A 24,037-nucleotide genomic window follows, 5' to 3' on the forward strand; every position below is an offset into this window, starting at 1 on the left:
ATATACATTCATCGTGAGTCATACAGCCCGAGGGGTCTATACAATTCCCAGCCCCTCGGTGCACTATGGCTGAAAGGTCTTAGACAGCGACCTTTCCCCATTGCGCCTTTGCGGCGGCTGCCCCAAGCTTTAGTGCGTCCCTCAGCACGTAGTCCTGGACCTTGGAACGTGCCAGTCCGCAACACTCGGTCAGGGACAACTCTTTGCGCTGGAAGACCAACAAGTTTCGGGCAGACCAAAGAGCGTCTTTCACCGAGTTGATGATCCACCAGCTGCAGTTGATGTTTGTCTCGGTGTGTGTCCCTGGGAACAGCCCGTAGTGCACAGAGTCCTGTGTCACAGAACTGCTCGGGACAAACCTCGACAGAAACCACTGCATCTCTCTCCAGACCTTCTTTGCAAAGGCACAGTCCACAAGGAGGTGAACAACGGTCTCGTCCCCACCACAGCCACCTCGAGGGCAACGTGCCGAGGGGGTGAGACTCCTGGCGTGTTGGAAGGATCTGACGGGGAGGGCCTTTCTCACCACCAGCCAAGCTACGTCTTGGTGCTTGTTGGAAAGTTCTGGCGATGAGGCATTCTGCCAAATGACTTTGACAGTCTGCTCGGGGAACCATCTGACAGGATCCACCATCTCCTTTTCCCTCAGGGTCTCTAGGACGTTACATGCCGACCACTGCCTGATGGACTTTGTGGTCAAAGGTGTTTCTCTGCACAAATGTTTCCACGAGGGACAGGTGGTACAGATCGGTCCAACTACTTGGAGCGTTCCGCGGCAGCGTGGCCAGACCCATCCTTCACAACACCGGGGACAGGTAGAACCTCAGCACGTAGTGACACTTGGTGTTTGCGTAGAGAGAGTCTACGCACAGCTTGATGCAGCCACACACAAAGGTGGCCATCAGGATGAGGGCGATGTTGGGCAGGTTTTTTCCCCCTTTATCTAGAGGCTTTTACATCGCATCCCTGCGGACACGATCCACTTTGGACCTCCAGATAAAGTGAAAGATGGCTCGGGTGATCTTCATCGCACAGGAGTGAGGAATGGGCCAGACCTGCGCCACGTACAGCAACAGCGAGAGTGCCTCACACCTGATGACCAGGTTCTTACCCACAATGGACATTGCTTCTTTCCAACTGTAAATTTTTGGAGCCTCATCTATTGAGACAGCAATCATTCGAATTCCACGTTCTAGACGGACTCGTCTCCCTTTAATGTTACTATGATAAAATTGGCAATGTCTTTCTTAGGCAGTGTGACCGGTTCTGAGGAAATAAAATAAAGGACATTTCAGGGAGGTGGGGTGGGGAGACCAGGCTTGGGGGGGGGGGCTATGCTGTCGGGACCGAGGGGGCAGGGATGCTGCTGGCAAGACTGGTGATGGGGGGTGGCGGTTGTGCCTTGGTAATCAACTACTCAATGAATTAAGTTCACAGAATTTTTACAGAGCAGAAGGAGGCCATTCGGCCCATCATGTCTGCACCGGCTCTGCAAATGAGCAATTCACCTTGTGCCAGTCCGGCGCTTTCTCCCCATAACCCTGTACATTCTTCGCTTTCAGGCAACAGTCTAATTCCCTCTTAAGTGCCTCGAGTGATCCTTCCTCCGATGCACTAATACAGGGGTCGGCAATAAAAATGCTGACCTAGTCGGCGACACCCACGTCCCATGAAAGAATAAAAAAAAACACTGGATTCCAGTTGGCCGGGCGGCCAGTGTGTGGGTCAGGTTGATGGCAACAGCACGGGGTTGGATCCCCATCCCAACTGGGGTGGATTTGGGATTTGCCTCCTTGTCCTACCTGCGGTGGCACTGTGGGTCGGACCAGCCTTTGTGCAGGGGTTCTGAACAGCATCATTAAGGAGGTACTTTAGATACAAAGCCCCTGAGGTGGCGGGGGTGGGGCTGGAATCATGTATGCTGTTAATATTATGGAGCTTCACTGTGGGGGGTGGGGGAATTCACGTGCTTGAGGTCCTTGTCCCCGCAGCTCCTAGGGGTAGGAAATAATTCGCTACTCTGTTCCTTTTGTCTGAAGTCTGTTTTTGAAAAGTACGTGAGATCAATTGCTTTGATTGTAGCACCTAAACGTAGTCTCGCCTTTGCTGTTAGTAGTATGCAGATGTGTTCTGTTTTAAGTAGGTTACTTGTCTCTCTATCTATGTGCGTAAAAACAAGTTTGTTTGTGTGAGAAACCCGAATCATGTTTTGGTTTTGAACCAGTATTTCTGCTTCTGTTAGGTTGTGTTGGCAGCACAGACTAACATCCGTATTCCGCCAACATTTGTAAGTCACTTGAAGTAGGGCTGCCAATTGCGATTAAATGTACATAAAAGCAAAAAAGCACTGCGGATGCTGGAAATCCAAAACAAAAATAAAAATACCTGGAAAAACTCAGCAGGTCTGGCAGCATCTGCAGAGAGGAACACAGTTAACGTTTCGAGTCCGTATGACCCTTCAACAGAACTAAGTAAAAACAGAAGAGGGGCGAAATATATACAGAAATCCTGTCGGAGAGAAGAGCAATACTTCTCTTCAAGGTAGGCATTCCTTGAAGAGAAGTGGCAGTCAATTAAACACCAAGATAAAAGCAAAAAACTGCGGATGCTGGAAATCCAAAACAAAAATAAAAATACCTGGAAAAACTCAGCATGATTAAATGTATTCCTAGAAGTTTCATCACATAACTTATCCCTATGCTGCGGCATTAGTTGGCCAACACATTCATCCTTGTGATGCACTGCCAAATGGAAAGCAAGAGGACTCATTAACCAATTGGATGACCCTTGACTGTCTGCCAAACAGCCTTTTTTCCCCGTTTTCAATATTTTAAAATCTGGTAAAGAGAGATGTTCAAAGAAAATTTTTTTAAAAAATCTTTTTTAATGTCCCCGTGATTTTTCTCCAGGATTGTACACAACAGTGTCTGTGCTCTGAAGAAGTCATACAGACTCCAAACATTAACTCCGTTTCTCTCTTCACAGATGCTGCCCAGACCTGCTGAGTTTTTCCTGCATTTTCCGTTTTTATTTGGGATTTCCAGCATCCGCAGCACTTTGCTTTTATCCTGGAGATTGATCTCCAATTCCTGGAGACTGGATCCAGGCCCATGTTGGAGGGCTGGTGGCAACTCTGGCATGAAAGGGTGTGTTAGAATTTGCCTGAATCCTAAAGTTAATCGCGTTTCCATGTGATTAGCAGGATTTGAATTTGTGTTAAGGGCGGAGATTAGTCAGAACAATAGAAAAAGCAAGCGGCAGACTTGATGGCTACATCCCCTGGTCAGGTGAGAGTATCAGGTATCCACCAGAATAATGGAAGCCCTCAGGCAGTATCACTTAACTCAGTACTTCCCAAACATTTGCCCATTGTGACCTCATTTGAAGACTTGAAAATTGCCATGACCCCTCAGTGCTTTTTTTTTGGAGCAGGAATCAAGCCTCCAAGGTCGGTCAGTTATATAAATGAGGATTTAAAGGGGCCTCGCAGCTGTTAACTTTCAGCTGGAACTCCATGGAAGCCATTGATGCCTCAGAGCTCTCATCCCCAGTATCTCGTCTCATGAATCCACTGGCAGTCACGACCCACAGTCTGGGAAGCCCTGACAACTATTTGAAATTGTCAAGGTCGTCCTGTTCCCAATTAACTGCTTAACAGTCAAACCATCAAGACAGCCATTATGTCAAGTCTGGAGGTTGGGTAGGAAGGAATTCACTCCAGTATAATTCTGGGTATCATTTGATATAACTAACAAAGAAAAGATAAGTTATCAGGGAGTAGCCCTCTCAGGGCAAAACTCATGAGACAGCCGGAGGGGGAATACCTACCGAGGCCAAGTTTGATCACCTTGGGTATGCAAGAAACCAGGTTGTATGATCCTGTAACAAAAACAAAAATACCTGGAAAAACTCAGCAGGTCTGACAGCATCTGCGGAGAGGAATACAGTTGATGTTTCGAGTCCAAATGACTCTTGACAAAGTCATGTCAAGAGTCATTCGGACTCGAAACATTAACTGTGTTCCTCTCCGCAGATGCTGTCAGACCTGCTGAGTTTTTCCAGGTATTTTTGTTTTTGTTTCAGATTTCCAGCATCCGCAGTATTTTGCTTTTACCATGTATGATCCTGTCATGGCTATTAGGCTAATGGTGCCTGAGGCTTGTATCCGCTGGAGTTTAGAGGAATGAGAAGCAACTTGATTGAAGCATATAAAATCCTGAGGAGTCTTGATAGAGTGAATTTGGAGAGCATGTTTCCTCTTGTGGGAGAATCTAGAACTAGGGGTCACTGTTTAAAAATAAGGGGTTGCCCATTTAAGACAGGACTGAGGAGAATTCTTTTTCTCTCAGAGGGTCATGAGTCTTTGGAACTCTCTTCCTCAAAAGGCTGTGGAAGCAGAGTCTTGAATATCTTTAAGGCAGAGGTAGATAGATTCTTGATAAGCATGGGGCCGAAAGGTTATCAGGGATATGCAGGAATAGGCGGCGGAGGTTAAAAATCAGATCAGCCATGATCTCATTGAATGGTGGAGCAGGCTTGAGGGGCCGAGTGGCTGACTCCTCCTCCTAATTCGTATGTTCATACAGGAAATAAACTTGCATATGGACAACAGACTCAAGCTTGAGTCACCAGGAATTACTTAACTGCGTTTAAAAGATTTCCTAAGAGTATGACAGTGTGAATCTGAGTCTGTCTATTCCCATTTAAGATTGCTCACCCAGAATTGGAGAAATATGACAAAAAAGCTGAATCACTTTTTAAGTTAAAAATCTTGGTGTGGACCAGTTTTGACAGGTTTTTTCCAAATGAGGTTAAGTAGCATATATCAGAGATTGAAAACATCATTTTGAAAAAAAAATGCTAAAAAACTTGGGAACAGTTAAGAGTTTCAATTAAAATGCTGTCTTCTCTGATGGGAAGATATTTCCTTTGAAATTATAATATTACAAATGATTTCTGTTCTTTTCAATCCCCAAGGACAGAATTTGGGAAATGCTGAAGAACAGACACCAAAAGAATTCAGGAAAAAAGTTTGAAATCGCGTTTGTTTCTATTTCGATCAAAAAAGTTTTCGTAGAAAAAAGACGTTTTTAAAAATAAACGACGCAGTTGCATGCAGGTGAGATGATTACTCCATCCCCTTGCAAACAAGCAGCAAAGTTAACCCTTTCTGCTAACTGCTTTTTCTTTCATTCAGGGCAGGTTGAGAGAGTGGTTGATAAAGCGTAGGGAATCCTGGCACAGAGTGCAAAAGCACTGACTGTGTATGAAAGTGCATTAAACACTCGTTCGGCCTCAACTGGAGTATTGTGTCCAGTTCTGGGCCCCACAATTTATGAAGGATGAGAAGTCATTAGTGAGGGTGCAGAGAAGATTCATATGAATGGTTCCAGGGATGAGGATCTTCAGAGTTATGTGGATATACTGTAGAAGCTGGGGCTGTTCTCCTTGGAAGAAAGAAGATTGAGAGGGGATCTGATAGAAGTGTTCAAAATCATGAGGGGTTTGGATAGAGTAAGATAGGGGGAAATTATTCCCATTGGTGGAAGGATTGAGAACCGGGGGCACAGATTTAAGATAATCGGCAAAAGAAGCAATGGAGACATGGGGGAAAAATATTTTTATGCGGTGAGTGGTTAGGATCTGGAATGCGTTGTCCTGAGAACACAGAAGCAGATCCTGTAGGAAGTATTGGATAATTATCCGAAGCTAAACCATTTGCAGGGCTACAGGGAAAAGGTGGAGGGGCTTGGGACCAAATGAGTTGCTCTTGCAGACAGGCAGCATGGACACGATGGGCCAAATGGCCTCCTTCTGTGCTGAAACCATTCTATGATTCACTGCACCACTTTTGTATTGCTGAATGTAAACTTAGAATTTTATAATGCCCAATATATAAGTTTTTAGATGAACAGATATTGTGAACAGATTAGCTCATTGGACGAAGCAAAATAATTTTTTTTATGGTGGTGATGGTGTTCAGTTTTGTGTAAATACTGATAGTGCAACAAGGAATCCAGCAGTTTTGAGAATTAAAGCACAGCATGGTGACAATTTGGACTAAAGGCTTTGTCTTTTAGAGTCTTGGCCTTAACCCATTCAGGCTATTTGTTATCTTCCGAGACAAAGTTCTTGTGAATGGGAGGCACAGGAGTTAATCTAAACTGATTACGAGCATTTCTGTCTCTGGTGTAAAAGCACTATTTAAAATCACCAAGCCTGGGCACAATTGTTTCTGAAGTTGGAATTGATAAAAGAAATTGATACAAATTGCTATTCCAAACCCACAAAGGGAGATTTACCCAAAGTTTAAGGGGATAATCAAATTAGGTAAAAACAAAAAGCTAAAAGCTACTGCGGATGCTGGAAATCCAAAACAAAAACAGAATTACCTGGAAAAACTCAGCAGGTCTGGCAGCATCGGTGGAGAAGAAATCAGTTAACGTTTCGAGCCTTCACGGCCCTTCGGCAGAACTGAAGCATAGTTAGGAGGCTCGAAACGTTAACTGATTTCTTCTCCACCGATGCTGCCAGACCTGCTGAGTTTTTCCAGGTAATTCTGTTTTTGAATCAAATTAGGTGTCAGCTTCTGAAAAAAGACAGATGAAGGTTTCAGCCAAGGCCCTTTGTCTGACCAGCCCGGTACAAGGACGTACCCCTAAAATTCAATCTGTCCCAGCCCTTTCAGATGCTGACAGACCTTCTGTGTACCCTCAGCACTTTCTCATTTTGTTACCATTATCCAGTATTTATTGCCATATAAATACTTTGGCTACAAGAGCAGGTCAGAGGCTAGGTATTCTACAGCGAGTAACTCACCTCCTGACTCCCCAAAGTCTGTCCACCATCTACAAGGCACAAGTCAGGAGTGTGATGGAATAGTCCCCACTTGCCTGCATGAGTGCAGCTCCAACATCGCCAGTAATCTTAAGCAGTCCATGTCCAAATGCAGCAAGATCTGGAAAATATCCAGGCTTGGGCTGACAAGTGGCAAATAACATTCATGCCACACAAGTGCCAAGCAATGACCATCTCCACCAATGACCACCATATAAATACTGTGGCTACAAGAACAGGTCAGAGGCTAGGAATCCTACGGTGAGTAACTCACCTCCTGACTCCCCAAAGCCTCTCCACCATCAAGAAGATAAGTCAGGAATGTGATTGAATACTCTCCACTTGTCTGGATGAGTGCAGCTCCCAGAACACTCAAGAAGCTCAACATCATCCAGAACAATGCAGCCCGCTTGACTGGCATCCCATCCACAAACATTCAATCCCTCCACCACTGACGCACAGTAGCAGCAGTGTGTACCATCTACAAGATGCATTGCAGAAACTCACCAGGGCACCTTAGGCAGCACCTTCCAAACCCACGACCGCTACCATCTAGAAGGACAAGGGTAGCAGACACCACCTGGAGGTTCCCCTCCAAGCCACTCACCAATCTGACTTGGAATATATCACCGTTCCTTCACTGTCACTGGGTCAAAATCCTGGAACTCCCTCCCTAACAGCACTGTAGGTGTACCTACACCACATGGACTGCAGGGTTTCAAGAAAGCAACTGACCACCACCTTCTCAAAGGCAATTAGGGATGGGCAATAAATGCTGGCCTAGCCAGCATTGCCCTGCGAACGAATTTTAAAAAACATCAACTGGTTTCAATAATTATGTGTTATTTCAATTCCCTTGCACTGGAAGGCTAAGCAGCTTCTCCAAGTCAGTGCTACATAAAGGCCATAAAGGAACAGATAAGTTGCTAAAATATTATCTTTCCATTTAACTTTGAAACATTTTATAAACAGTCAGTAGTACAGAACTTGAATATTACTGATAAGAGAGACATGGTGCTGGAGCTTTTCACCTTGCACCCATCAGGACAAATGCAAGAATACCATAGTTATGACAATCACAACACTTTATACCACAGGAGGAAAGGGTGCTGCTTGATTGGCAAGTTGACTGGTTGGCAGATGCACTTCCATGGAGAAAGCAACATGGAAACATCGGCTCCCTAAGCTCCCTGGTAATTCAAAAATGGCACAAGGCTTGAACGTACTCCTTTTGTTTGCAGAGAATGCGTCCCTGCGTAAGAATGTATGTCACTTCTAGCAAACGGGAGTGAGCCACATGAGCTCGACTGATTATCTTAAATTGGTTGTTAATGTAGCTATTAGCACACTCAGGATTGTTCAGCAAGTGCTGCCCAATCCCAGAGTTACATCTGACAGTAGACATTTGTTTTGGGTTTTGCAGGCAGGGGTTGCTTGATCATGGTCTGTACTCTGCCTATTGCGATCAACTGAAGAAAGATACTTAATACTCTCCTCCTTGTTTCATATTCTTTGTGCAACAAGGAGAACATTTGGAGGAAAACACAGAAAGCAGAAAGTGACATGAATGACAACTGTGGACATTCTGGGACAGAGTGGAACTTCGATGACATAGAATCAAATGTGCTGGAAGTGATACTTGTCTTTTTAGACAGATGAGAGAAAATCCCCAGGAACTCATGCCAGCTGTTCACGCATTCGGACAGCAAGGTCAGAAACCGAAGACCAATTCTGCAATTGTGTCTACACTGATGATATTTGGGAAGTATACTGGGGCTGCCTTGGCTTCCACGTGCAAACTTGGAGCATTACAATTATGAGGCACACAAAATCACGGTCCAACTAACTTCTGTTGGCACGAGATTTGGCGCACCCGATGCATCTTGTAGTTTTTCCACTGCAAGTTGTTGTAAAAAATACCTCCATACAAAGCGTCTTTGTCGATGAGTGATCTAATAAAAATTATGTTCAAAGCGATTAGTATACAAAGTTCTCAGAATTTCCCAATAGTCTTGAAAAGATTCCATAAATTCCTGGGATTGCTCTGCATTGACTCCATGGGCCAAATGGCCATCATCTGTGCCATAATGATGCTATGTCATAAAAGGTACTGAAAAGTGCTATATAAATGCTATGTATATAAATCTTTCTTTGATGTTCAGCTCAGGATCGGGTAGGTTATTGAGGTTAATTCAAAGGTGGGTTCAGCTTGAGCAAGCAAGGGATAGTTTCCCTGCATCTGTTCCAATGATGCCATTTTCCAAAACAGTGCTTCCAACATGTCTTCCTTCTTCCTTAACTGAGGTTTCCCACCCACAGTGGTTGACATGGCCCTCAACCGTGACTGATCCATCTCCCGTGCCTTGCCCTCACACCTTCCTCTCCCTCCCAGAACCATGATAGGGTCCCCCTTGTCCTCACTTATCACCCCACCAGCCTCCACATTGAAAGGATCATCCTCCGCCATTTCCGCCAACTCCAGCATGATGCCAACCTCAAACACATCTTCCCTTCACCCCGCCCCCTCGGCATTCCATAGGGACCATTCCCTCTGGGACACCCTGGTCCACTCCTCCATCACCCCCAAAACCTCAACCCCCTCCCACGGCACCTTCTCATGCAATCGCAGAAGGTGCAACACCTGCCCCTTTACTCCCCCCTCTCCTCACCGTCCAAAGGACTCAAACACTCCTTTCAAGTGAAGCAGTGCTTCACTTGCACTTCCCTCAATTTAGTCTACTGCATTCGCTGCTCCCAATGCGGTCTCCTCTACATTGGAGAGACCAAACGCAGACTGGGTGACCGCTTTTTGGAACACCTTTGGTCTGTCCGCAAGCATGACCCAGACCTCCCTGTCGCTTGCCATTTCAACACTCCACCCTGCTCTCATGCCCACATGTCCGTCCTTGGCCTGCTGCAATGTTCCAGTGAAGCTCAACGCAAACTGAAGGAATAGCACCTCATCTTCCGACTAGGCACTTTACAGCCTTCCGGACTTAACACTGAGTTCAACAACTCTAGATCATGAAATCTCTCCTCCATCCTCGCCCCTTTTTGATCCCTTTTTATCAAATATTTATTTTTTAATTTTTATATATTTTTTCCCCACCTATTTTTAAAAAAAATGTATTTCCACCCATTGTTTTATTCCCACCTTTTAGCCTATTTTGATCTTTTTCCCCCCACACCATCCGCTCACCCCACCCCTCCCCTACTAGGGCCATCTGTCACTTGGTCATTCTGCTTTCTACTCTTAATGTCCCAGCACCACCTTTAGCCAATATCACCACCATCAACACCCCTTCGACCTTTTGTTTATGACATCTTTTGCAACCTCTCCTTTGCCTCCACCTATCACTGGCCTTCTATCCAGGTTCACCTGTCCTACCCTCCTTAAACAATATATATTTCACCACATTGTTACTTCTCTTTAGTTCTGAAGGAGAGTCATATGGAGTCAAAACGTTAACTCTGTCTTTCTCTCCACAAATGCTGTCAGATCTGCTAAGTTTTTCCAGCAATTTTTGCTTTTGTTGCAGTTTTCCTCATGTTCAGTACTTAGGACAGTGTTTATGCATAGGAAGGACTGCCTCTCTTTGCTAGCACCCAGCTGGAACCTGGCACCACAGTACCAGTGATCCTAACCGTGAACTTATTTGAATGAAACAATGAGCAAATCCAGGGAACGCTGTATTGTGCAGTAACAAGGTTTTGCTTGATCAGTACTTTTTTCTGGAATCAGATACTTACATTCAGAGAGAGATTAGACAGTTACATGCTGGCTATGGTGACTGAAAATTTTACAGGTTGAAACTGGCCATGGCCAACAGGAGCATCCAGTCTGTACTGATCTTAGTCAGGGCAGCACAGGGAGTGACTGTACTCCCAGGCTATAAAAGAAAGAAAAATAATTGGAGGCAGTCCAGAGAAGGTTCACTAGGTTAATCCCGATTATGGAGGGATTTTCTTATGAGGAGAGGTTGAATAAGTTGTGCCTGTACTCATTGGAGTTTAGAAGGATGAGAGGCGACCTTATTGAAACATGTAAGATTCTTAAGGGGCTTGACAGGGTAGATGCTGCGAGGTTGTTTCCCCTTGTGGGAGAGTCTAGGGCCAGAGGGCATAATCTCAGAGTAAGGGGTCGCCCACTTAAGGCAGAGACGAAGAGGAATTTCTTCTCTCAGAGGGTAGTGAATCTGTGAATTTTTTACTGCACAGGGCTGTAGAGGCTGGGTTGTTAAGTATATTCAAGGCTGAGTTAGACAGATTTTCAATCAGTAAGGGAATCAAGAGTTATGGGGAAAAAGCATGGGGAGTTGAGGATTATCAGATCAGCATAGTCTCATTGAATGGCAGAGCAGACTCGATGGGCCGAATGGCCTACTTCTGCTCCTATGTCTTATGGCCTTATGGAATCCTACTGGAAAGTATATTACTGTGCAGAGAGAGGTGAGCTGTCATAATACCTCCAGAACTGAACAGTGTATCACCCTTCTGCATCCACACAAAACACTAGGGAAAGGACCAGAGACGATCAACATCCCTGTGACTAAACCATTAAAGGACTTCCAGAAGGAAACAAACTCACACAGAGCTAGCAGAAGGGGGGGGGAGGCAGGGTGGGCACATGCAGAGCTAGAGGCGGGCACGCGCAGAACTAGAGAGAAAGACACACACAGGCAAAGAATTAGAAGCTTGAATCAAAAAAAAAACTAGCTTCCTTGGTGATTGATGATCAGCACACACATGCACGCACACAGCTGGAACAGAAACAACCAGGGAGTTACAGACTCGCTACACCCATTTTACCTCACATAATGTGAAGAGAATGAAATGCTTCATAAATTAACTTTAACAATTTTATTGGAATATTATACACAATTACTCCTAGTCCCATTTTTTGCTCAAGCTGGGTTCAAGTAAACGGATGTAACTTCACATGGATGCTGAACAACTGGACCATCCCAACAGACACCTGCAAAAATAACAAACCCCCAACATGGGCACACATCTAATAATTTACATTTTCTTAAAAAGAATTTTGTGGTCAAATGTGAATAATTTCAATCACCCGATGCCATCAAACACTCCCAGGACAGGTACAGCACGGGGTTAGATACAGAGTAAAGCTCCCTCTACACTGTCCCCATCAAACACTCCCAGGGCAGGTACAGCACGGGGTTAGATACAGAGTAAAGCTCCCTCTACACTGTCACCATCAAACACTCCCAGGACACATACAGCACGGGGTTAGATACAGAGTAAAGCTCCCTCTACAGTGTCCCCATTAAACACTCCCAGGACAGGTACAGCACGGGGTTAGATACAGAGTAAAGCTCCCTCTACACTGTCCCCATCAAACACTCCCAGGACAGGTACAGCACGGGGTTAGATACAGAGTAAAGCTCCCTCTACACTGTCCCCATTAAACACTCCCCAGGACAGGTACAGCACGGGGTTAGATACAGAGTAAAGCTCCCTCTACACTGTCCCCATCAAACACTCCCAGGACAGGTACAGCACGGGGTTAGATACAGAGTAAAGCTACCTCTACACTGTCCCCATCAAACACTCCCAGGACAGGTACAGCACGGGGTTAGATACAGATAAAGCTCCCTCTACACTATCCCCATCAAACACTCCCAGGACAGGTACAGCACGGGGTTAGATACAGAGTAAAGCTCCCTCTGCACTGTCCCCATCAAACACTCCCAGGACAGTTACAGCACGGGGTTAGATACAGAGTAAAGCTCCCTCTACACTATCCCAATGAGAGAAGAGCTGCCTTTTGTGGAGAGAGAACATTTTCCCATTCTCCCCCACACCCCCTCCCCTAGTATGGTGGTGCCTCTCGGTGAGTTAACACAGAACTCTGGAAAATTCTGTCCTGTTGGCCCTGCCAACTAATACTGGGTGAAATGGTTCCTAAATCCTTCAGCCTCTCGGATAGGAGCGACTGTCGCCAACATCACTACTGCTGGATTTCATAAATCTTTTAGAATGTTATGGTAACTTTCCCCACATAACTTCAGATAGCAGACATGGGGCAGGGGGGTGGGGGATCTGTGGTTATTTGGGGCACAGCCTGCAGCAAGTCCCAGAAGTCACAGTCGCTGCTGCAGGACAGAGTCAGGAAGAGAGGCAACATGAATCCAAAGTGAATTTTGCACAGTTGGAATGGTTAATGGTCAGACGGGGGCAGCAGGGTGGAGACAAGGTCAGTTCAACACTGCACAGTCACTGCTTTGAGGTCTTTTGGGGACTGGTGGTGGGGAGAGATGGAATTATTGAGAAAAGGATAAGGGAGGAGGGTGCAGTTACACATGCCAAAGTGACGCAGGCAGCGGTGGAATATCTTAGCGTCCATCCAAAGCTTTATCGCGGGCAATGACTGACTCGTCAAACTTGATCATCAGGGTGGTGCCCTTGTGCCAGTGAGCAGTGACTTTGGCAGGGAAGCCGCTGTAAGAGAGAATGGCCTCTACAATGCCTGCAGTGAATGAGGCACAGTTCAGTGTGCTGTTCTCCTTGGGCACCGAGATGTAGGCGTTGATGAGTGGCTCCTTCTCAATGATGTAGTAGGTTTTGTCATCATCGTTGGCTTGCTCCAGTTTATCTGCCTCCTTGCCGAACAGAGCCTTCCACACGTTGACCTTGATGAAGAGCAGCACGTTGATGACCTTGGTCTCACGCTTGCCATTCTTCTCCCGCATCACCAGCACGTCCAGGATGCGCACACCCACCTGCTGGCCCAGCTCCGACAGCTTGTTCTGGAGCTCGGACACGGAGTACACCCGGTTCTGGCAGTACTGCACAATCTCCGAGAAGAGCAGGGCAAAGGCGCTCAGGCTGACCTCGGTCTTTGGGCGAGTTATCGAGCGCTCCAGGATGGGAGACTTGCCCCTGGTGAAGCGTGTGTCCATGGCGAACCTTTGGAAACACAAAAAATATAATCTCAGTCACTGCATTCAAGCGTTTCTTGACTATCAGAGAGTCACAGGCAGAGAATCATTATGGTGCAGGAGGCCATTCAGCCCATCAAGTCCATGCCAGCTCTCTGTTCAGTAAGCCAGTCAGTTCCATTCCCCTGCAAGTTTCTTTCCCTCTCGTGCCTATACAATTTCCTTTTGAAATCATTCATTGTGTCCAACACGCTCCGAGGTAGTGAGTTCCAAGTCATTACCACTCACTGCGTAAAAGTTCTCCCTCACATCCCTCCTACATGTCTTTGCACCTAAGCCAATGGGAACAGCTTTTCCTTGTATCCCGTATCTCTCTCTCTCTCTAGCAGTCCCTCAAAGTGAGGATGCTTGCCACAGAGCCCATAGCAAGAGCTTGCACGTGAAGTTTTTTAACACAGTGAAGCTGTTGCGCTGCAGGTACCACACTGTTCCGGCTGACCAGGAAACTCTCCCACTCTTACCGTATGCCATAAGCCTATCAGAAGGATTCACAGGATGACTGCTTGGCCACTCCACAAACACACTTCTGCGGACACCAAATCCTGGGGTGGGACTGGAACCCGGTACTTCTGGCTCAGAGATAGGGGCAGTACCCACTGCCCCACAAGACCTCCTCGTCTACCTTATCTGAATCGCTCACAATCTTGTACACCTCTATCAAGCCTCCGCTCTATCTCCTCTTATCCAAGGAGAAGAACCCCAGCCTCTCCAACTAAACCTTGTAACTAAAATCCCTGAACCCGGAATAGCCCTGGTAAAGTGATTCCGGGGTTTCGAAATTCTCATCCTAGTGTTCAAATCCCTCACCCTCTCTATCTCTATAACTCCTCCTCCAATCCAACAACCCTCTGAAAACTCTGCACTCTCAATTCTGGCATCTTGCCCAATCCAACTGTATTCATTCCACCAACGGCAACAGTGACTTTAGCCCCTGAACTCCGGAATTGCCTCCCTAAACCTCTCCTCCTGCAAGATTCTCCTACAAACCCATCCCTTTGGCCAAGCTTTCGGTCATTAGTCCAAACAGCTTTGTGTAGCTCAGATTTTGTTCGATAATGCTTCAATGAAGTACATTGCATTGTGAAACTACTTTAAAGGTGCTAATAAATGCAAGTTGTTTTTGCCTCCACTATTCTACTGGAAAATACCTGCCATGCATCAACCACTCTTCATATGAAGAAGGATTTCTTGATTATCAGGCCCTACATTGGTCCTGTGCTAGTTTGAAACTGCCGAATGTTCTACTCTGTTTAATTTGAAGTTCAAGATCGACCTTTTCTATCCATTCTTATACACCTCAATTAAGCTGGCCTCTCAGGTTCTCTCTTTTCAAGGTTGAATAGCCCATTTTAATCAGCTGTGGCTCGGTCAGTCACACTCTCTTTATCCAAGTCAGAAGTTTCTAGGTTCAAGTCCCACTCCAATAACCGAGCACCAAAATCAAGGCTGACACTCCAGTGCCGTACTAAGGGACTGCTGCATTGTCAGAGGTGCCATCTTTGGATGAGAATTTAAAACGTGGCCCTGTCAGCCCTCTTGGGTGGAGAAGATTCAACTGTCACCACTTGAAGAAGAGCAGGGGAGCTCTCCCCTTGTCCTGGGCAAATACTTTCCTTCAACCTACACTGGAAAACCAGATTATCTGGTCATTATCACATTGCTGTCTGTGGGAGCTTGCTACGCGCAAATTGGCTGCTTGCTTCCTCGAATACAACACTTCCAAAGTGGCTGTAAAGTACTTAGGGTCATCCCAAGGTTGTGAAAGGTGCTAAACAAATGAAAGGCTGTCTTAGTTCTCTCTCTCTTACTCCCTCCGCTCCCTCCCCGGGAATATAACTCACTCAACCTATTTATTTATCCATCTCCCTCCCCCACCCCAGACCCTGGATTATCCAATATCTCCCTCACTCTCCTGCCTTCCCCCCAATCCAGATTATCCCTTTTTTTTTCTTGTTCTATTTATCCCTTTAGTTCCCTTTTCTCTCTCTCCTGCTCTCCCTTTATCTCTCTACTTATCTCTCTCAATTGACCTCTTCTCTCTTCCCCCTCTCCCTATTTACCTCTTCTCTCTATCACTCCCTCTATTTACCTCTTTCTCCCTCCCTATTTACCACCTCCCCCTCCCTATTTACTCTTCCTTGCTCCTGCTATTTACCTCTTCCCCCTCTCTATTTACTTCTTCCCTCATCCCTTTCTCTCTCCCTATTTACTTCTTCCCTCATCCCCCTATTTACCTCTTCCCTCTCTCCCCCTCTATTTACTTCTTCCCTCATCCCCCGCTATTTACTTCTTCCCTCATCCCCCTCTCTCTCTCCCCCTCTATTTACTTCTTCCCTCATCCCTCTCCCCCTCTATTTACCTCTTCCCTCATCCCTCTCTCCTCTTTCTATTTACTTCTTCCCTCATCCCTCTCCCCCTCTATTTACCTCTTCCCTCATCCCTCTCTCCTCTTTCTATTTACCTCTTCCCTCATCCCTCTCTCCTCTTTCTATTTACCTCTTCCCTCATCCCTCTCTCCTCTTTCTATTTACCTCTTCCCTCATCCCTCTCTCCTCTTTCTATTTACCTCTTCCCTCATCCCTCTCTCTATTTACCTCTTCCCTCATCCCTCTCTCCTCTTTCTATTTACCTCTTCCCTCATCCCTCTCTCCTCTTTCTATTTACCTCTTCCCTCATCCCTCTCTCCTCTTTCTATTTACCTCTTCCCTCATCCCTCCCTCCCCTCTATTTACTTCTTCCTTCATCCCTCTCTCTCCCTATTTATCTCTTCCCTCTCTCTCTCTATTTACCCCTTCTCTCTTCCTCTCCCGCTCTCCCTTTATCTCTATTTATTTACCTCTATTTGCCTCTTCTCTCTCTCTCCTCTTCCTCCTGCTGCACCGACTCTTTCCGGTTCACACCGACATGTCCCTGATCCTCCCGCACTCCTTTCGGAATTACCACCGCCGCCGCCTCCTCTCCGGAATCCCTCCGCCCCTCGCTCACATTCTCCCTCCGCCTCTCGCTCACAGTCTCCCTCCGCCTCTCGCTCACAGTCTCCCTCCGCCCCTCGCTCACAATCTCCCTCCGCCTCTCGCTCACAGTCTCCCTCCGCCTCTCGCTCACAATCTCCCTCCGCCCCTTTCCAACACTTTATTTTTAAAAGAATTATATTTTGATAAACGTTCACGTCCGGGTCACCCTGGCCGCGCCCACTGGCCTGGAGGTCTCACCTGATTGGATGTCCCGGATCACATGGGCCCAATAGGCCAGCCAATGGGAGGAGTCTCAATTTCCCTCCAGATTTGTGTTGGTTTTGTGAAAATTCCCAATTCTATAGATTTCAGATTTCCAACAATTTAAGATTTCAGATTTCCAACAATTCTATGGATTTCAGATTTCCAACAATTCTATGGATTTCAGATTTCCAACAATTCTATGGATTTCCAACACGCAACAAAACTTTGGTTTTCCATCTACATAACCATTTATTTAATCTGGTCAAGCCTTCCAAACACTATTTACTCCAAACTGGACAGGGAGACATTTGGATCGGTGACTAGATAGACTAGGAAGGACTTATCCACTTATTTTTATTTGTTTTAATTTTTTTATTCATTGTTTTATCCCCACCTTTTATCCTAATTTCGGTCTTTTTCCCTACCACTTGTTCATGTTGCTCTTTCCAGAGTGCTTACCCTTGTCCTGCTATTATCACATCCTGCTTTCTTACCTCAATGCCACCATCAGCACCTCCTTTAGCCAGTATCACTATCATTAACATCTCTTTGTCCTTTTGTTCGTGACATCTTTGTCAATCTCTCCTTTGCCTCCACCTATCACTGGCCTTCTATCCAGCTTCACCTGCTCTACCCCCTTAAACAGTATAAATTTCATCACATTTTTACTTCTCTTTAGCTCTAAAGAAGAGTCATATGGACTCAAAATGTTAACTCTGTCTTTCACTCCACAGATGTTGTTAGACCTGCTGTGTTTTTCCAGCATGTTCTGTTTTTGTTTCAGATTAAGAAGGCTGATGGAGATGTTCAAAATCATAAGGGGTATGGACAGAGTAGATAGAGAGAATCTATACTCCATCAAAACTCCTCCATGATCCAGCTGCACCTGGTTCCTCTCTTCCAACAGACCCCAATATGTTGCTTCTTTTTATGTCTTTTATGGGATGTGGGTGTCAGTGGCAAGGCCAGCATTTGATGCCCATCCCTAATTGCCCTTGAACTGAGTGACTTGCTAGGCCATTTCAGAGGGCAGTTAAGAGTCAACTACATTGCTGTGGGTCTAGAGTCACATGTAGGCCAGACCAGGTAAGGATGGCCGATTTCCTTCCCTAAAGGACATTAGTTAACCAGGTGGGACTTTGTTTTACAACAATCGACAATGGTTTCATGGTCACCATTACTGAGATTAGCTTTATAATTGCAGATTTATTAATTGAATTTAAATTCCAAAAGCTGTGTGGTGGGATCTGAACTCGTGTCCCCAGAGCATTAGCCTAGGCCTTTGGGTGACTAGTCCAGTGACATTACCACCACGCCACCATTTCTCCCAACATTGTTGTCTCGAGTGCCCCAACATCTGACCTTTCCCTCCCTTCCCTTCTCCAATTTATACAATGTCCTTCAGACACATTAAGTTATAAAACAGGAACAGGTTTCATAAGTACCTAGCTTTCCCTCTCTTCCAACTTCCTCAAATCCACCATCACCACCGTGTTGTCAAACAGCCTCTCTGTCAATCCCTGGATAGGTAGTTACGGTCTCGTACAGTGGTCCTCTTAGTTGGGCCAGTCATCGAGCCCATAATGAATAATCCAGAGAATCTAAATTCAAATCCCATCATGAATTCAGTTTTATTTTAAAAAACTCTGAACTCTGAACAGGTCTCAGTAAATGTGATCCTGCAGCTGATAGATTATCATTAAAAACCGGACTGATTTGCTAATGTACTTTAGGTAAGGGAACCTGCTGTCTTTACATGGTCTGTGGCTCCAGACCACACCAGCCCAGCTATATAAAACTACAAAGAAGACCTCAGAATGAGCAATAATCAGCCTTGCATGCAATGTTCACATCCAAAGAATGAATAATCAAAAAAAGTCTTCAGTTGAGCATTGAAAATATTCAAAGGTATCTTATTTGGATTGAATTATAAGTATGCACCCTTGAGTCTGCCTCCATTCTCCTCTTCAGCTGTTTCATTCGGCTGAACCTGGTGATGCCAAACCTCAGTGTCCTTATTACCCTCTGGATTGAGTTTCAAACTCCTCCTTATTGTCCATCACTGAACACTGCACCCTCAAATCAATTCCTGTCTGTCCCTATCCCATCCCTGCTGCTGCTCAAACTACTACCTTAAGGCTCAATGCTACCTTGGGCTTCATCCTATACTAGCTCCCTAATGAGACAAAATTCTGCCTCCCACAATATTTGGTGTCACCTCAACAACCTGTGTAATAATGGGGCCTCACTGAAACTCCTTGCTCTCCAAAGTAAACATGGATCAGAACAGGTTAAAGGAACAAGAATCAGCAAGCCCAATAGACTACCTTCTTTCACAGGTCACGTCCTGTTCTCACCATATATCCCTCAACCCCACCTACCCTCCTTTTCCCAATATTCCGCAATCCCACTTACCCTCCTACTCCCCATATCCCCCAATCCCATCTAACCTCCTTTCCCCAATATCCCTCATTCCCATTTACCCTCCTACTCCCCATATCCCTCAATCCCAACAACCACCTTCTCACCATACCCTTTAAACCCACCCAGCCACCTTGCCCCATATCCCTCAATCCCATTTACCCTCCTTCTCCCATATCCCTCAACCTCACCTCCCCTCCTTCTCCTCATATACCTCAATTCCACTCACCCACCCACCTTCAAGATCCCTCAATCCCAACAAACATCCATATCCCTCAACCCCGCCTACCCACCTTCTCCCCATATCCCTCAATCCCACCCACCCACCTTCTCCTCATACTCTTCAATCCCAACAACCACCCACATCCCTCAATCCCACCTACCCACCTTCTCCTTGGATCCATCAATCCCACCTACCCACCTTCTCCCCTAACCCTCAATCCCACCTTCCCACAATATATTTTAGTCTCACCATCTAACTATGGACCCTGATGCCCACAGGACTATGCACATGCTAAACAAAATAAATAAATACCATTGCACAGCCTTTGTGGAGATGCAGTCCCATTTTCACACTGAGTGTATTCTCCATCGTTTGGTGTGACATTACGTTTGTGTTAAATGGGATAGGTTCAGAACCAATATAAAAACTCAATATGGGCATCCAACTAGCTCTGTGGGCCATCAGGACTGTATACAACCACAATCTGTAACCTCATGGCCCGCTATATCTCTCTCCACCATTACCAATGGATCAACACTGGCTCAAAGAAGAGTGCAAGAGAGCATGGCAGGAGCAATACGAGGCATACCTAAAAATGAGGTGTCAACTTGGTGCAACTACAACACAGGACTAAATGTTTGCTAAATAGTGGAAGCAGCGTGCGATAGACAGAGCTAAGCAATCCCACGACCAACAGATCAGATCAAGGCTCTGCACCCTGCCACATCCAGTCGTGAATAGTAGCGGACAAAGAAACAACTAACTGGAGGAGGAGGCTCCACAAGTATCCCCATCCTCAATGATGGGGGAGCCCAGCACATCAGTGCAAAAAGACAAGGCTAAAGCATTTGTGATCACTTTCAGCCAGAAGTGCTGAATGGATGATCCATCTCGGCCTCCTCCTGAGGTCCCCATCATCACAGATGCCAGTCTTCAGCCAGTTCATTCCCTCCATGTGATATCTAGAGACTCCTAAAGGGACTGGAAACAGCAAAGGGTATGGGCTCTGATAACACTCTGGCTATAGTACCGAAAGCTTGCACTCCAGATCTAGCTGTGCCCCTAGCCAAGCTGTTCCACTACGACTACAACACTGGCATCTACCCAACAATGTGAAAAATTGCCCAGGTATGTCTTGTCCACAAGAAGCAGGACAAATGCAATCTGGTCATTTACCATCCCATCAGTCTACTCAGTAAGTGATGGATGGTATCATTGACAGTGCTGACTTTCTCACCAATAATCTGCTCACTGGCACTCAGTTTGGGTCCTATCAGGACCACTCAATTCCAGACTTCATTACAGGCTTGGTTCAAACATTGGCTTAAGAGCTGAACTCCAGAGATGAGGTGGAGTAACTGCCCTTGACATCAAGGCAGCATTTGACCGAGTGTAGCATAAAAGAGCCCTAGCAAAACTGAAGTCATTAGGAATTAGGAGAAACGTCTCCACTGGTTGGAGTCATGTCTAGCACAAAGGAAGATGTTGTGGCTATTGGAGGCCAGTTGTCTCAGCACCAGGATATCATTTCAGGAGTTCCTCAGCGTCATGTCCTAGACACAACCACCTCCAACTGCTTCATCAATGGCCTTCCTTCCATCATAAGGTCAGAAGTGGGGATGTACGGTGATGATTGCACAATGTTCAGCACCATTCGCGACTCCGTAGATACTGAATAAAGACATTGATGAGGGCAGCAGACGCATGGGAGCACCATCACTTGTAAGTTCCCCTCCAAGTCACTCACCATCCTGACTTGGAAATATATCACCCTTCCTTCACTGTCGCTGGGTCAAAATCCTGGAACTCCCTTCCTAACAGCACTGTGGGTGTACCTACACCACAAGGACTGCAGCGGTTCAAGGAGGCAGCTCACCACCACCTTCTCAAGGGCAATTAGGGATGGGCAATAAATGCTGGTCTAGCCAGTGATGGCCACGTTCCATGAAAGAATAAATAAATATTCCTTTTATCCAGGGGGCAGTTGCAATCTGCCTGAAATGGTGGTAAAGGCAGATTCAGTCATGGCTTTCAAAAGGGAATCTGGGAAGTGCTTGAAGGGAAAGAAACCCCAGGGGTACATGGAAAGGGCTGGGTCTGTGACTAGCTGGGTTGCTCTTGCAGAGAGCTAACATAGGCTTGATGGGCTGAATGGCCTCCTTCTGTGCGCAACCACTGTCTGACTCTTTAGCAGGAGAATATAACCTTAAAGTTAGAACTAGGCCATTCAGGAGTGAAATCAGGAAGAACTTTTCCACAGAAAGGATCGTGCAAATTTGGAACGCTCTGTCCCAAAAGGATATGGATGCTGGGGACCAATTGTATTAAGATCGGTAGATTTTTGTTGGTTAAGGGTATCAGGGGTATGGAGCCAAGGTGGGCAAATGGAGTTAAGATGGATCAGCCATGACCTAATTGATGACTCGAGGGGCTGAATGGCTTCCTGTTCCTACATTACTGAAATTATATTCATTACTAATTGAATATGCGGGGGTGGTGCAGGAATGAGCTCCTTTGTCTACAGTTAGTAGTGTAATCAATATTGGCTACGTATATCAGTGCATACCTAATTTCTGTGCAGTCTTCCTTCAAGGCTGCTGAAGGTGCCACCTTTAGCTCAGTGCCTCACTGTTACTGTGCCGAAAAGCAAACCTGTGAATAGCCTCCAGTAGCAGACAGGCCGCTGCCCCTCCTCTCTAAGTAACAAGTGGAATGTCTGGTGCCACCCAGTCAGTCTGGCTGAAATGGAATATTGCAGCAACTCCTAACAATCCTGAGCCAACGTGGATCGGAACAGGTTACAGGAACAGGAAGATCAACTTGGCTCAATAAGCTTTTCAATATTTGGCAGATCATCCTACCTGCTCACTCTATCCCTCAATCCTACCTATTCCCTCAATCCCTCAGCCCCACCATCTCACTCTATCCCTCAGCTCCACCTACTCACTCTATCCCTCAATCCTACCTATTCCCTCAATCCCTCAGCCCCACCATCTCACTCTATCCCTCAGCCCCACCTACTCACTCTATCCCTCAATCCTACCTATTCCCTCAATCCCTCAGCCCCACCATCTCACTCTATCCCTCAGCTCCACCTACTCACTCTATCCCTCAATCCTACCTATTCCCTCAATCCCTCAGCCCCACCATCTCACTCTATCCCTCAGCCCCACCTACTCACTCTATCCCTCAATCCTACCTATTCCCTCAATCCCTCAGCCCCACCATCTCACTCTATCCCTCAGCCCTACCTACTCACGCTATCTCTCAACCTCACTTACTCATTCACTCGATCCCTCCACCCCACCTACTCACACTATCCCTCAGTCCCACCTACTCACTCTATCCCTCAACCCCACCTACTCACACTATCCCTCAGTCCCACCTACTCACTCTATCCCTCAATCCTACCTATTCCCTCAATCCCTCAACCCCACCTACTCACACCATCCCTCAGTCCCACCTACTCACTCTATCCCTCAACCCCGCCTACTGACTAAATCCCTCAATGCCACCTACTCACCGTGTCCCCCAACCCCATCTACTCACTAAATCCCTCAACCACACATACTCACTCTATCCCCAGCCCCGCCTCCTCACTCTATCCCTCAGCCCCACCTACTCACTCTATCCGTCAACCCCACTTACTAAATCTCTCAACCCCACCTACTCACTATGTTCCCCAAACTCACTTACTCGCTCTATCCCTCAACCCCATCTACTCACCAAATCTCTCAACCTCACCTACTTACTCTATCCCTCAGCCCCACCTACTCACCAAATCCCTCAACCCCACCTACTCCTAACAGCACTGTGGGTGTACCTACACCACATGGACTGTAGCAGTTCAACAATGTGGCTCACCACCACCTTCTCAAGGGCAATTAGAGATGGGCACTAAATTCTGGCCTAGACAGCAATGTCCACATCCCATATATGAATAAAAAAACACACTAAATCCCTCAACCCCTCACAATCACTATATCCCTCAGTCCACGTACCCAACCTCTCCCCAAATCCTTCAAACACCAACTTCAACAATAGTGTGTGTGAAAGATTTTCTCCTGATCACTCTCCTCAATGTCAATGATTATTTTAAAATGATGCCATTCACTCCCTGACCAGAGGAGGGTTAGTCTTTCTCTATCCACTCTATCGAAATCTTTAACAAGTTTCAAACCCTCAGTTTAAATTTCCCCTTGGCCTTCGCTGCTCCATGAGAATTAGTCCCAGTATCTCAAGGCTCCCCTTGTTCCTATCCCACCGCTGGTTTCCATCTGGTCAACCTATGCTCGATGCAAAATGATATAGAATTACAACACAAAAGCAGATCCTTTAGCCTAATCAGCCTGTGTTGGCATTAATGCCTCACACGA

The 24,037-nt window shown here is 46.2% G+C and overlaps 1 protein-coding gene across 2 annotated transcripts; it reads right to left on the reverse strand.

The window, feature by feature from the left end:
* Window positions 1-10,546: 10,546 nt before the first annotated feature.
* Window positions 10,547-16,874, reverse strand: trappc5 (trafficking protein particle complex subunit 5). 2 transcript variants are annotated; one of them, XM_078531165.1, is made up of 2 exons: window positions 16,636-16,874; window positions 10,547-13,767 (listed from the first exon to the last, which is right to left on the reverse strand). In XM_078531165.1, exon 2 carries the CDS (start codon window positions 13,758-13,760, stop codon window positions 13,194-13,196), a length of 567 nt encoding a protein of 188 aa, XP_078387291.1. In that variant the 5' UTR covers window positions 13,761-13,767; window positions 16,636-16,874; the 3' UTR covers window positions 10,547-13,193. The 2 variants fall into 2 exon arrangements, with proteins under 2 accessions (XP_078387291.1, XP_078387290.1); XM_078531164.1 differs by lacking the exon at window positions 16,636-16,874 and adding an exon at window positions 14,948-14,971.
* Between the last annotated feature and the right edge of the window lie 7,163 nt (window positions 16,875-24,037).

This window comes from Cetorhinus maximus, chromosome 28 (assembly GCF_964194155.1).
Source record: "Cetorhinus maximus chromosome 28, sCetMax3.hap1.1, whole genome shotgun sequence".
Classification (NCBI taxonomy): domain Eukaryota; kingdom Metazoa; phylum Chordata; class Chondrichthyes; order Lamniformes; family Cetorhinidae; genus Cetorhinus; species Cetorhinus maximus.